At 38.9% G+C, this 15,190-nt stretch overlaps 2 protein-coding genes across 6 annotated transcripts in view; one reads left to right on the plus strand and one right to left on the minus strand.

Annotated features, from left to right (window-relative positions):
* Nucleotides 1-6,340, plus strand: part of PHF3 (PHD finger protein 3) — a 79,954-nt gene extending 73,614 nt beyond the window's left edge. For 4 of the 5 annotated variants that reach the window (XM_045010017.1, XM_045010018.1, XM_045010020.1 and 1 more), the window contains one exon: nt 3,286-6,340. In XM_045010017.1, the coding sequence (XP_044865952.1) occupies nt 3,286-5,486 (2,201 nt within the window). In that variant the 3' untranslated portion in view covers nt 5,487-6,340. Of the gene's footprint in view, nt 1-524; nt 573-3,285 lie in introns of all 5 variants that reach the window. The other variant, XM_045010019.1, reaches the window with a different exon arrangement.
* A 2,582-nt stretch (nt 6,341-8,922) lies between these two features.
* The window catches only part of LOC123366211 (protein eyes shut homolog), a 95,536-nt gene continuing 89,268 nt past the window's right edge, over nt 8,923-15,190 (minus strand). Inside the window, exon 8 of the mRNA XM_045009441.1 lies at nt 8,923-11,161. Within this exon, the coding sequence (XP_044865376.1) occupies nt 9,969-11,161 (1,193 nt within the window). The 3' untranslated portion in view covers nt 8,923-9,968. The remainder of the gene's footprint in view (nt 11,162-15,190) is intronic.

Below are 15,190 nucleotides of genomic sequence, written 5' to 3' on the forward strand. Positions count from 1 at the left end.
AGGAGGAAAAACAGTGCAATAAAGACAATGGATTTCAAGAAGGCAGCCTTCAGCAAACTTAGATAGTTGGTAGGTAGGATCCCATGGGAAGGAGGTCTAAGAGGAAAAACAGTTCAAGAGAGTTGACAGTTGTTCAAAGAGACATTATTAAGGGCACAGGAGCAAACTATCTCATTGCGTACGAAAGATAGGATGTATGGCAAGAGACCACCGTGGCTTAACCAGGATATCTTCAGCGATCTGAAGCTCAGTAAGAGACCTAAAAAAAGTGGAAACTAGGCTAAATTATAATGGATGAATATAAACACACAACACAAGCATGTAGGGACAAAATTAGAGAGACCAAGGCACAAAATAACATTAAACTAGCTAGAGACATAAAAGGTAACAAGAAAACATTAGAAGCAAGAGGGAAACCAAGGACAGGGTAGGCCCATTACTCAATGTGGGGGGGGAAACAATAACAGAAAATGTGGAAATGGCAGAAGTGCTAAATGACTTTTTTGTTTGTTTTCACCAAAAAGGTTAGTAGCGATTGGACATCTAATATAGTGAACGCCAGTGAAAATAAGGTAGGATCTGAGGCTAAAATAGGGAAAGAACAAGTTAAAAATTACTTAGATAAGTGTCTTCAAGTTGGCAGGGCCCTATGAAATACATTTTAAAATACTCGAGGAACTGACTGAGGCGATACCTGAGCCATTAGTGATTATCTTCGAAAACTAATGGAAGACGGAATAGATTCCAGAGGACTGTAAAAGGGCAACTATAGTGCCAATCTATAAAGAGAGAAATAAGGACAACCTGGGAAATTACAGACTAGTCAGTTTAACTTCAATACCCGGAAAGGGAATGGAGCAAATAATTAACCATTTTTCAAACATCTAGAAGATAATAAGGTGATAGGTAACAATCAGCATAGATTTGTCAAGAACAAATTGTGTCATACCAACCTAGTAGCTTTCTTTGACAGGGTAACAAGCCTTGTGGATAGGGGGAAAGCAGTAGATGTGGTCTATCTTGACTTTAGTAAGGCTTTTGATACTGTCTCACATGCCCTCCTCATAAACAAACTAGGGAAATACAACCTAGATGGAACTACTACAAGGTGGGTGCGTAACTGGTTGGAAAAGTGTTCCTAGAGAATAATCATCAGTGATTCACAGTCCAGCTGGAAGGGCATATTGAGTGGGGTCCTGCAGGAATCAGTCCTGGGTTTGGTTCTGTTTAATAGCTTCATCAATTACTTAGATAACGGCAGAGGGAAGACGCTTATAAAGTTTGTGGATGGTACTCAGCTAGAAAAGGTTGCAAATGCTTTGGAGGATAGGATTCAATTTCAAACTGATCTGGACAAACTGGAGAAATGGTCTGAAGTAAATAGGATGAAATTTAGTAAGGACAAATGCAAAGTACTCCACTTAGGTGGGAACAATCAGTTGTACGCACACAAAATGGGAAATGACTGCCTAGGAAGGAGTACTGTAGAAAGTGATCTAGGGGTCATAGTGGATCACAAGCTAATTGAGAGTCAACAGTGTAATACTGTTGCAAAAAAAAGTAAACATAATTCTGGGAAGTATTAGCAGGAGTGTTGTAAGCATGATGTGATAAGTAATTCTTCTGCTCTACTCTGTGCTGATAAGGCGTCACCAGGAGTGTTATGTCCAGTCTGAGCACCACATTTTAGGAAAGATGTGTACACATTGGAGAAAGTCCAGAGGAAAGCAGCAAAAATGATTAAAGCTCTAGAAAACATGACCCATGAGGAAAGATTGGGGAAAAAATGGGTTTGTTTAGTCTGGAGAAGAGAAGACTGAGTGGGGACATAACAGTTTTCAAATACATGAAAGGTTTTTACCAGGAGGAGGGAGAAAAATTTTTTCTCTTTAACCTCTGAGGATAGGACAAGAAGCAATGGGTTTAAATTACAGCAAGGGAGGTTTAGGCTGGACATTAGGAAAAACTTCCTAACTATCAAGGTAGTTAAGCACTGGAATAAATTGCCTAGGGAATCACTGTCATTGGAACTTTTTAAGAGCAGGTTAGACAAACACCTGTCGGAGTTGTCTAGATAATACTTAGTCCTGTCATGAGTGCAGGGCACTGAACTAAAAGACCTCTCGAGGTCCATTCTAGTCCTACGATTCTATGATTCTCTGTTCCCATTTGGGGAAATGATTGTTGGGTGTAGAATGTTCAGTAGAACAGCTGGCACTCTTCCCTTTAACGTCTATTTGTTTCAGTTCTTTATTCTGGCAGTTAATATCGTGAATCCCTACACATACAAAAATCTGAATAAACTTAAATTGAATCATTATTATTTTAAGTGAAACTTATGAGAAATTATATGCTAAAAAATCACAGTTAGCACTTGTATACATGAATATTAGTTACAGATGACAAGCTGTATACTTAGATTTTGCATTCCAAGTCAGGCATTTGAAATTTTTACTTATTTACATAGTAGCAAGGCTTAGACAACCTAAAAATATATCCTTATATTCTTTATGGTAAGACTTTTTTGTGTAGAGCTGGTTTTTTTAGGCTGAACAACCTTGACATTGACCCTTCGAAAATTATGTATTTGTTATGCAATTTTTATATTCAGTTTTCTTCTTAATGAAAACACTGATGCTCCAACCACACCTGCTTTTGCTTGGCCATTTTGATTATGCTGGAGCCCTGGAAAGGGGAGTTTGTGCCACCAAAGGATTACCTCTACTTTGAGTTGGGGGAAAACTCAAGTAACTAGTTAAGGTGGCTTTTATATCCCCTTTCTGCTGTAGTGGGGCTGGGGATCTAGGCCAAGATATTTGAGTGTTGTTCATTTTTATTTTTAAAGGATTTCCCTGGGCTAAATTCATTTAAATATGAGGGCAAGAAATTGACAGTGTTTGTGTTTTGATTGTGAGATAGCCATTACCTATATTTAAGCCAGTCCTTCTGGATATCAAGATTACTTATGCTCATTTTAGGTATATTTAAAAATATCCCAAATTAAACCTTTTGCTATGTTTTAATATGATGCATTGTTCTGCAGAGTTGATGGTAAGCTTGCATTATCATTGCCCATATGGTTGACTCAGATCGCTAAAAGGAGACCTCCATTTTTAAGAGAACCTAAGTTATCCCAAACAAACTACCTGATGGGCAGAATTTGCCTCCTATGAGGCTGATGGGACCCAAAGAATACTATAGACATAAGATAGGTTATTCTTTTATTAAAATGATTCTCCATATAAATGTATTTCATTCATTAATTGCTTTTATGATTTTACACAGGGATTGAAATACATCGACCGAATCTGTTGCTGGGTTTGATAATTCGCCAAAAAATGAAGAGACAGATTAGTGCTAGCACTAGCCTTGTTGATGAAATCCCTGAAAATGCCCCGAGTAACTTGCCGCCAGAAAAAAAAAGCAAACCGAGCAAACCTGAAGTCTCTAGTACAGAAGTAGTAGTAGAAGAAGAGGAGGAAGAAAATGATTTTTTTAATTCCTTTACAACTGTGTTACATAAGCAGAGAAATAAGCCTCAACAATCTAATACAGAAGAAATGCCAGCAGTTATTGAACCTGTAGTAGAAAGCATCAAACATGAGCCACCAAAGCCACTGAGATTTCTTCCTGGAGTTCTCGTTGGATGGGAAAATCAGTCTTCTACTCTTGAACTAGCAAATAAACCACTGCCTGTAGATGATATTCTTCAAAGTCTTTTGGGTACTACAGGACAGATATATGAACACCATCAGTCAGTGGTGGACCAGTGTGCTAGTCAAGAAATACCTTTATTTGCTGAACAAACAAGCTTAGAAGAAGAAAAAATGAATGTTGCTGAAGAAACTGCTGATGAAGTTATAGAAACTAAGACTAAACTAGATGATTCACAAGAATCCACTGATGTTACAGTAACAATGGACACACCAGTTGCAGGGACCTCATGTTCTGCGGGAACTGTAGAAACTCTGATAAGTTTAAGTCTTAAGGGAAAACCACCAGATGTTTCTACAGAAGCATTTTTAGCAAACTTATCTGTTCAGTCACAGAGCAAGGAAACTGAGGAGTGTAAAGAAAATGATCCAAAGTGGCAGCTGTATGACACAGAGAATGTTTTGCAAGAAAGCAAAAGGACCACAAATTCTAGCTTCTCTTCTTCCTCATCAAATGCAGGTCAAGGAAGTGGTGATAACAATGTTAACATAGGTTCTGCTGAAAGTATGATTGCTAATACTTCCAAATCTCCACAGTTTATTAATCTTAAAAGGGACCCAAGACAAGCAGCTGGACGAAGCCAACAGATTAATGCTTCAGAAAATAAGGAGGGGGACGCTAACAGAAATGAAGAAAGACAAAATATACAATCAGACATCTCTGGAAGTGAGCAAATGGAGATGGAGAATAAACAGTCGGGAGAAAAGGGCTTAAATGTGTATCAAAGTGGTAGTCAGACATCTGAGATGCAGTGTACCTCTGCTCCAACTAAAACAGATAATGTATGTGCTTCACAAACGGAAGAGACAAAACACTTACAGGAAGATACACCGATGAAAAATATTGAAACAGTGCACTCATTTAGAAGAGGACCAGCAACAACCTCATCTCATTTTGAAAAAGAAAATTCTTCTCATTCTGAATTCACTTCCAAAGTTCCCAGCCCAGTTATGAGTGGAAACTTCTCACCAGTTAGACCTCAGCAGCACAATTTTCAGCATCTTAAATCTAATCTACCTGGATTTCAGTTTCAAACACTTTCACCTCCTAACTTCCCCCCCCAGAACAGCCCCATGTTTGGATTTCCTCCTCATCTACCACCTCCACTTCTTCCTCCTCCAGGTTTTGGTTTTGCTCAAAATCCTATGATGCCATGGCCACCTGTTGTTCATTTGTCAGGTCAGCCACCGCATTATGTTGGACCCATTGTTCAAGGGCCATCGCTGGCTCATAAACAGTCGAGATTTCCAGGGCCAGAAAACTTTTATCAGAGTAAAGACAATAAGAGACCAGAAAGACGTCATAGTGACCCTTGGGGCAGACAAGAACAACATTTAGAGAGAGGGTTCAGTAGGGGGAAAAGTGATCAGCATAGACAAAGGTTTTATAGTGAATCCCACCACCAAAAGAAAGACAGACATGAGAAAGAGTGGAACAGTGAAAAATACTGGGAACAGGATTCTGAAAGGAATAGACGGAAAGACAGAAACCAGGAAAAAGAGAGAGAGAAAAAAAGCAGAGAGGAAGGACATAGAGACAAAGAGAGGTTACGACTTTCACACAGTGATAGGGGATCTGATGGAAAATCCTCCAGGGAGAGTAGAAATCCAGAAAAAAAGATAGATAAACCTAAAAGTGAAGAACATTCTCATGAAAAGGATAAAGAGAGGGAGAAAAGTAGGGAGAGACATAGAGAACGAGAAAGTGAAAAGAACAGAGACAGACATCACAAAGACAGGGACCACAATGACAGAGCTAAAAGCAAAAGGTAAAAAGAGCAGGCAGTCTTTCAAAATCCTATTTAAATAATTGTTAGTTGTGTCCTAAAGTTTTGTAAAAATGCCTGCTAGGATTGTGCCATCTTTTTTTATTCATTGTTGGTGTTTTGCAAAAACAAGTCTGTGTTTTGGTACAAAGCTGTGTACCAATACTCATCTTCTTTTACATTATACCAACTATCCCTAGAAATAGGAGTTTAATATTTTTCAGAATTTTACATTGCTGTATATTCAAAATTTTAAAGATTTCTTTTATTAATATGCAATAAAGGCTTAGAAATTTCTTAGTTGATGAAGTTGGCTTTAGTCAAGTATGCATTATAGTTGCTGCCTTTGGTAATTTGTGCTCTCTTCTGTTTTAAGATGCTCCAGTAAATTTAAAAATGAATTTAAAATAATAGCCTTGTTTTTAAATTGCACTGTTTTTGAGGACTGTAGCAGAGTCTTAGTAACCCTTATACATTACAACACAAAATACAACATATGTTGAGTGGTGTGAAGTTTTTTTAATGATTCAGTAATACAATAAAAGAATTCAGCAGTATTTCCAGTAGTTATCAAGTATTTCTCAAGCATCTGAAGCAGTTTGTGACCAGAAATTAGAAGGCTGAGCTGTCCAAATGTTATTGCTTTAAACTGCACTTGTTTTAATAAGAACATTTTTTAAACTATATTCTTTAAACTATGATTTGTTACTAGTCAGTTAATTTTCCCATAATTTTTCATGCTTCAAAAACTTGAATACCTAAGCTTGTACATTATCTTGTGTTTTGCTATCCTTTTTACTGTAAAATGTAAATATTTTAAGGGATATTTTGATTCTAAAAATGATAAAACTTTCTCACATACTTTGTGTGTTTGATTTCATAGGTATGAAGCAGTAGACTAAACCAATATAACAAACAAGATGTAGAATGACTCTTGTAGCTTTGCTTTACACTTCATGACTAGTGATTTATTTTATTTTATTTTTTTTGACCATGTCAGGGCTTTTAATAAACAGAGCAGTTCAGATTTTATGGTGATTGGCATCCACTGATACTTTTTTTTAAAACCAAAATATTACTGTCTCTTATACTTTCTAAAAAAAAAAAATACAGTATATTGCTCATATTGTTGAATCTGCTTTTGAAAAACAAATACTCAACCATTACATTATTCTGTCCATCACACTGTTTTGCAGAATTTGGTCTAATTATTTTTACTTAAGAATATTGTGTATAAAGAAGTTTGAATACATTGCCTTACCTATGAACACAGCTTTTTGCACTTTGGTGTAGAATAAACCTCTTCTTTCCAATAACAGATATGTGATTAAAAGACAATAACTGTTAACTTTTTTAAATTGGTCATATATTTAAAAGTAGCTTATTTGCAGACATTGCACATAGCTTTAAGCCAAATTAAATAAGGTTAAAATTAAAAATGTTTTATACCAAATAAAGGTGGTGGTAGCTTTTATTGTATAATTATTCCTAGGCCAATAGTCTGAAGATTCACAAAATAATTTCTCAGCTAAATTAGGAACTGAAAGCCATAGTTAAAACCTTAATTTAAAAATCCTACGTGGCCTATGGTCTACAGGACTCAAACCATTCTGTTCAAAATTGGTTGAATAATTGAAGTGGTGGTTGGGCTGTTAATTCTATAGGTGGTAATGAATTGCAAGCGTTGTGGTGATGCTTAGAATTTCAGCAAATTGGGTTCTCTCGGCAAAGAAATCCAAGTTTAAATATCCTTTTCCTTTGGGGGTCTATATGCATAATACCATTCCTTTATATTCATTTTTGAAGTAGGTAATGTGCTTATTAGATTTATATTCTGATTTAAAGTGGTGACGTTGTTTATGGGATTATGATTTAAATAATTTCAATATCTGTACTAGCAGCAAAGAGTCTTGTGGCACCTTATAGACTAACAGATGTTAGGAAGCATGAGCTTTCGTGGGTGAATACCCACTTTGTCGGATATTCACCCACGAAAGCTCATACTCCCTAACATCTGTTAGTCTATAAGGTGCCACAAGACTCTTTGCTGCTTTTACAGATCCAGACTAACACGGCTACCCCAATATCTGTACTAGATGTCTGTTTGTATAGGCTTTCTTTTAATCTGCCTATTAGTAGTCTTCTTCCCAATCTGCTGGTACTAACAAGCCACCTCATATTCTGTTTGTATCATAAAAATAATTCAGTACCAGTGAAACTGAACTGCTACTCTTTAAAAAAAAAAAATTAGCATGCCTAATTATGTTAGGATTGTTTGCTTGAAAAGGTAATTTGTGGACATGATAGTTTGGCCCATGCTGCATCACATTGTCAAAAACTTGCTAAGTGGATATAGGGTAACAGTGGTGTCCAACGTGTAGCTCTCAATTGTGGCTTTCAAAGACACCTGTGTTAAGAACATTTTTAGTTGATGACGACTGGCAAATCTGTTCCCAGAGTCCTGCCCTTCAGTTACTAAACTGAAGTGTTTGAATACATCTCATCACTACAGAGCGGTAGTATAGGCTGCTGCCTCCCTAGTTTGCCTCCGATATTCTCCCCTGTAGCCATGGGAGTTCCTCGGGTGTGAGCTGGGGGTGTTGTGAGCAGCTGTTAACTGTTCCCCTGCTGCATCACATGGTGGGGCGAAGGGGAGAGAGTAACTGGTTACTCCATTGTCTGGCTAGCTGCTAGGCTGTGGGAGACTTGGGGAAGAGAGCAGGATAGATGGCTCCCTTCCCCTCCCACCAAGAGGTAGCCTGGGAAAGGGAGAAAAAAGGAATAGCTGAGAACCAATAACCTTCCTAATATACCTGTTACTCCTCCCTGCTTCTTGGCACCAGTTATCCTAGTAGGCTTCTTTAACTTGCTAAATGGCAACAGTCCATTGCAGGGTAGCTGGAAAGCAATATTCTTCAGCTACTCTTCTCTCTATTTCTGATATGTCTACTGGGAAGAGCGAGGCATAGGGCAACCTTACACTGGAGAAATCCCCAGCAAAGGACTTGTGAGCAGTTTCTGCTTCCTTTGCATTGTCTGAGCAGCATAAAGAAGTGGACCAAGCAAGTGTCTGTCCCACAGTATTGACTGTTGACCCTTAATATTTAAGAAATAGTTTGATGAATAGGGGAGACATTGCTGCTTTATATGTATCCTGAAATGGGCCTGGAATTTTGACATTTCACCGGGTACTTCAGATAGATTTAAATTATTTATATTGTCTCCTTAGAAGGGATCCAGCCTTTTACTTACATGATTCTTGCTGAGTAGCTGGTTTTGTATCTTGAAATAAATCCATGTAATTTCTGTTCTCTGCAGTTGAGTACACTGTGTATATATGTATGTGTGTATATATAGTTAATTCCTAATATGAGAAGAGAGCTTGATATTGAGCTGTAATAAAAGGGAAGAAGGTAGAAATCCACCACTTTTGTTTTGATGTAAACATTTTATTTATACAGTAAATTAATAGCAGTCGATTGAAATTAAAAATTTAAATAGCATTGGAGGCCATAGTATAACTGAGCACATTAAATATAACTCAAATATCTTTGTTTTATTTCTTGTTTATTAAAGTACTGATCATTAAAGTAATGATAACTAGGCATTTGAAAAATGAATTAAACTTGTTTACTTTGCATAAAAGGGTTTTATCTGCGGTTGAGGTTTTAAGCTGACACGAGGATTGAACTTCAGTGGGAGATCTGTGGCTATATCCCCTAGACATCTTGGAAAATCTCAACCTACGCTGAAGGAAAACTCCAGTGTTTTCCTATGAAACACTGTATGTACATGAAGTTATTCCACAAATGCTGACTTTTTCATGCTTTACGGGCAATTTGTAAGAGAAAGTAAGACTTGGATAAACTTTTTGGTATTAAAATAAATGGGAAAAGTACTGGATTCTGGATGATAGTAGTAGACAGATTTGTGTGTGTGTAAATAAAACTCAGGCAAATGTAGTTAATTTTCTGTATACTATTGCCAGTTGGTTTCCAGGAATTCCAGGTAAAACTAGGCAACCTGTACTCCATCACCCTCCCTGAGACTGGTTTCTAATGTCTGCCTTTCTATTTCTTTACTAATACAGTGTACTTAAGAATGCTAGGCTAAAGAAGCTGGAAAGGAGGCCATTAATTTAAACATTTCTCAGGGCATTTATTCTTGTAAACTGTCACTTTCAGAGTACAAAACTGTCTCAGGCAAAATAAATCTATAAAATCAAAGTTTCCTGTTTTCAAAACAGTATCTAGAAATGAGATTAGTTATCATAAGTAAATTTGATCATTTTTCATCTGTGCTATTCACCCAACTATATAAAAAGTTTGGTAGTTTATAGTAGCAAGCAAGTAGTTACAGCGTGTGCGTAATACTACTAAGCATGTTACTAAAAAGGAGTCTCATTCTAATATTACTAGCCAATAGACAGGGTGGAGTATAAACCTACTCATCTGTTCATGTGGGGTTTTTTAACCCTAATTTTTTTCAGTTAATCCCTATCTCCATCATAAACATTGTAGCCTTCTGCCTTAATTAATTGGATTGTTTTAGAATCTTGAAAGAGTACAACATCTTTAATTTTACCAACTAGCTGCCGACTAAAAAGCCCTGAAGTGACTGTGTTTACTTTTCTGCCCAGTTCAAACCCACCAAAATAGCAAATGCCTCCATAGTTTAGAGCAATGTATTTTCTTTGTGGATCAATATCTTCAAAGAGAACCAGATATTCATCAAGGTACACTTTAATAGAAGTCTGGTTTTGAGCTATGGTGACAAAATGCCATCTCTTGCAACAAAGGGAATGTTTACTGTGAATTAAAGGGACAGAGATTTTTTCTCCAAGATTAACCACAACTTTTAAGGTCCCATTAGTAAGACCAACTGCAAGGAAATCATTGTCTTCATTTTCAGCTTTTCCCATCCATAAAATTAAGCCTTCACTCTGACTGGTAGTAAAATTTAGAGATACACTGGTAAATCTGAGGTCTCTCTTTCCATAATGAGGATCCATGTATTTGATGTATGAATTACCTGCAAATTTTGCAGTAGAAAATGAGATTTCATTGTCACAGTATCTACCCGACCATCCTAGTGTACATGCACAACTGTATGAAAATAAAATGGGATCAGGAATACAAAGAGCCTGGTGCAGACAACCATTATGTGAACAGTAAACAAATTGTTCACACGTGTTCCCTGTCCAGGGTTGAGGACAAAAGCAAGAAAAGCCTGAGTTTTGAACTTGACATTTACCATTATTTTTGCACACTGTGTACCCGCAAACAGTTCCGTCACAGTCACCTACATTGGAACCATCTTTAGGGTCTGCCTCAGTGAGTTTTAGTTCTCTGTGGTTTATAATAATTTCTCGTATACACCCACTGAAACCTATGGGTTCATTCTCTATTGCCATTGAATTGACAAGATTTAAGGATGACACTCCTCCGACATAGAAATCTGTGTTTATGTCGAGGGCAGTCATTCCAGCACTGGCTTTCTGGGTAATGTTGATGCCATCCAGATCCAGGTAACCTTCATTACCTATTCTTCCTGCTTTAAGGAAATGCCATGTACTTCCATTTGTACATACGTTTTGAAGAGATTGTAAGATGACTATCTTGTCGCCAAGGCTGTAGCGTAGTTGTACAAATCCACTTACTAAGGATATACATAGAAAGTCACCTGTGGAAATAAATTAACTTGATGTCAAATAGATTTTACTTTGAGATGGTTTAGGTAGCAACTCATATAGTTAAGGTGTCCTGACACTTCATTTTAATACCCTCTTTTCAGTTGCTTGTAACTTTACAAGACTCAAACTATTCAAGCTGAAATTTTCCATGTTGGGTGTGTGCCTTAGTCAGCATTTAAAAAAAATACATGTATTTCAGCTATTTCTGAGAATGAGATTAGGGGAAAAAAAATTTTTTTCCCTGTGTTAAAGTTTTACAACTGCTTGAGAAGCTCTGTTGCCTCACTCTGGAGCAGGGATTTGAAATTTGGCAAGGTGGAAGGGGGGATTGGAAAAAGATTGCCCTCTTATCCACAATACATGTTGTGCAGTCCCTGAAAAACTGTCCAAGTTATAAGTCCCAGAAAAATTTGAATTTAAAAGTGCTCAGCAGAGGCTTGCTAGAATTTAGCAGCTTAAATTCCCTGAAGATTCTGTCTTCACTGACTGAACGTGCCTTAGCCCTTCCTGTCTGCAACCAGGTTGTGCATGTACTATCCCTGGCACACCTGAACATGCCTCATCCAAGGGGTTCAAGTCCCTTACAGTTGCTTCTCCCTGGGACTGCTGTGGCACCAGGCACAGGGACTGCGGAGGGAGACATGCTCCCCATGTTTCTGCCACATCCAGGCAGCATGGAGGAGGAGGAAAAGAAACAGCCTGAGTTGAAAGCAGAGGGGTGAAGAACAGGTGTGGAGGAGGGTGAAGAGATGGAGAACAGCAGTTGTGTTAGCAGCAGGAGCCAGGACTGGGAGGACAGGGGCAGAAGACAGGAGTGGGGCATAGTTGCTAAGGTAAGGAGCTGGAGATGGGGATGGGGGAATAGAAGTAGGGAGGGGAAAACATGGGCAGGAACTGAGGTGGGGGACAAGAGAAGAAACAGCAGCACTGCTTATTCTGTTTGTGGGATGAGGCAGGAAAATAGTATGTGGTCATGAAATTAAGGACTGTCATGCATGCACATAATGGACAAATTGAGGCCGGAAAGGTAACCTTAACACTTGCATTTCCTAACATTTGAGTGCTTGACTTTGCAACTTAATTTTCTTTTAATGTAGTTTTTCTTGTCTGTAATAGATATCAATGACAGTGCTATCAAACAGGCGCTTTCCCCCTCTGTAGCCTTTTATCAGTAAAACTGACATTAAAATGTAATTAAATTAAATATGGGTTTTTTTTATTGTGATTCATCATGCTTAAAAATGAAATCACCTACCAGTGGTGAGTTCATTAGGATTAAATTCAGGAATGACTAATTTCTCAGGGAAACTCAGTTTGACTCTTTGTTACTTTATTTTGAGTAGATCACATGCATCCCAGGAGAACTGTATTGACTTTTTAATGGAGTTACAATGGGATGAATTTGGTTTTATAAGTCTTCAGCAAATGAGGCAGAGTTTCACCATCTCAGTCATGGAACAGTTCATATAGCTGGGAGTGTGCAGGACATGTCATACAAGTTCAGTTTGAGAAAGAAGTGAATTACTTTACCTACCATGTGCAAGAATAGAATGATCTGTTTAAATCTAATGGTTCATTGTATGATTGATTGATACCGGTCTCACCAAATCTTTCCCATAAACATATGTCATTTTAAATCAAATGTGAGAATATGTCTTCATAGTTTGATATTTTTTATTTACTGGACCTGTTACCTTGCACAACTTGTACTATGCAAATACTTCAACCCAAAGATTAGAGGGTAAGTGGAATACACATTTTGAAAAGCCTTGCATGAAAATTGCACAATAATATAGGAAACAAAAGTACAAAACCAAGATGTGCATCCATTTTACATCTGCTGTTTCCACAGTAAGTCTTGCATAATATATTGCAGCTCAGCATGCATGACAATTCTGGCTGTCTGAGCTGCTCTCTCTGCAGTTCAGGGAGGCGGATCCATGTTTTGCGCTGTATAGTTTGGCCATGCCCCTTCTGCTCTGGCTTGCTGCCAGATTATCTGCCTCCACTGCAGCAAACAGTGGTGGTGTATTTTGCTACCACCTTTACTCCTTTCTGTTTTTCTGTCTAGTGTTTTGGGCAGTGGGGACTAGTATTCTTCCTCCTCTACTGATCAATTAACTCCTCGGGGATTTAACTGTCTCTGAGCCTCCACTGCAGTATCTCCCTGCCAGCTCCTCTGCCCCTTAAAGGCCTAGCAGAGTGATCAAGAAAGCACCAAGTGGTTTTCTATATATAAGGCAGCTTTCCTAGGCTCAGCAGATGGTGAGTTGTATCCAGCTGTCTGTCCATAACTCTTAAATCCCAGAACTACAAGTCGGACAGGAGGGTGTGGTACTTGACCTACTGAAGCAGCTGCCACACCAGCGGAGGAAATATGGACCAGGCACGCCGGTGCAGAGCTGGGCAAGGCTCCAGAAGCAAGGAGGACCCTGAGCATTTGAGCTGATGGATAAGTCCCAGGGGATCCCTTCAAAACTGAGCCCTCCTTCCCCCAAATTTTAAAGTGGGTCCTGAACGCACTGGGGAAAGAAACGGGGCTTCTAATCAACCTCCCTCCTTCCCAAGGTGACTAGGAGGGTGTTGATATTGAGTTCTCTCCTCCCAGGGGGAATGGGACCCAGTGTGGGAGGATTCAGAGACAGACCTCTCAAGAGGACTACAGGCCCTAACGAAGATAAGTCTTATAAGACTTCATGAAAGCTATGCTCCCAAAGCCTGCAAAAAGGGTTAAATAAAAAAAGCCTAAATATTGAAAGAAAAAGCAGAAAAACTCCAGGAGCTGAGTTCTCTTCCCTCCCATCCACTGAGGAGGGTGAGTTGTCTGGCTCTGAAACTTGAGAAGGTTTCTGAGAGTGAGTCTCAGTGTAAATTTCTCCCCTCAAAATCCTCTCATGAGGCTGCAGTTACCCCTTTATTCCTCATTTGATGAAGTGATTAGGGATGAATGGAACAAGTCTGACAAGGGCAAGCACATTAACAAGAGTGTCCTCAGGCTTTGTGACATTCAAGAACCAAAGGGCTCTGTTGCTGAGCTACCGAAGATGGATGCTGCTGTGGCATCTCTCACCAGGGTTTTGGTTATTCCCTCAGAAGGATACCCTGTGGGTAGAAATATGGAGACCACTCTCAAAAAAGGTCTTCAAAGCCTCTTCAGCCACTTTCCAAGCATCCCTGGCTGTGATCTGGATATGGGAATGATAGTGTTCCTTCAGATGAAAGGTTCTCTGGGTTCCCTTCCATCTTTTTCATTTTACTGAAGTTCATGGGGGGATATTAGAGCCATTTGCAATCTCAGAAGTCTCAACAAGTGGATGAAGAAAATGAAGTTTTGGAAGGAGACCCTGGCATCTAAGATGTCTTCTCTGTCATGGGGGTACTTCAGTAGATTTAGCAGATGCATATCTCCTTATCCCTATCAGACTGTGCCACCACAGACTTCTGAGGTTCACGTACAGCAGGAAACCTTATTAGTACCTAACATTCCCATTTGGCCTGCATCTGGCCCCCCAGGGTATTTACTAAAATGCTGGTGGTGATAATAGCCAGACTTGAGTAGCAGGGAGCTCACCTTCACTCCTTCCTGCACAACATCCCGATTGGAGCTCCATCACAGTCAGCACTGCATAGGGCCATGTCTTGAACATTGAATCTCCTTCAGATTCATGGTTTCATCATTAGCAGGGAAAAAAGTTCTCTGGTTCCATTCAGAAATTTATTTTCTTGCTCCTGAGCTGCCTCCAACTTCTGGTACTGCTGGTATCATGATTAGAGATTACTCCATGGACACAGTCACACATCAGAAATCTTCAGGCATTCACACTAAAGGTGTGGGACCACTTCTTGGAACACATGAAAGATCAAGTACTGGTTCCGACACAGATGCTCAACTCCTTACAAGGGCAGTCAGCCTATGAATATAACTGCAAAGTCATGCTCATCTGCCTTCCAGATCCTTTAGTCCTTGCAACTAACACCAGCTTGGAGGGCTAGAGAACTTGCTTGGAGACCCAAACAGC

This window comes from Mauremys mutica, chromosome 3 (genome assembly GCF_020497125.1).
Source record: "Mauremys mutica isolate MM-2020 ecotype Southern chromosome 3, ASM2049712v1, whole genome shotgun sequence".
NCBI lineage: Eukaryota > Metazoa > Chordata > Testudines > Geoemydidae > Mauremys > Mauremys mutica.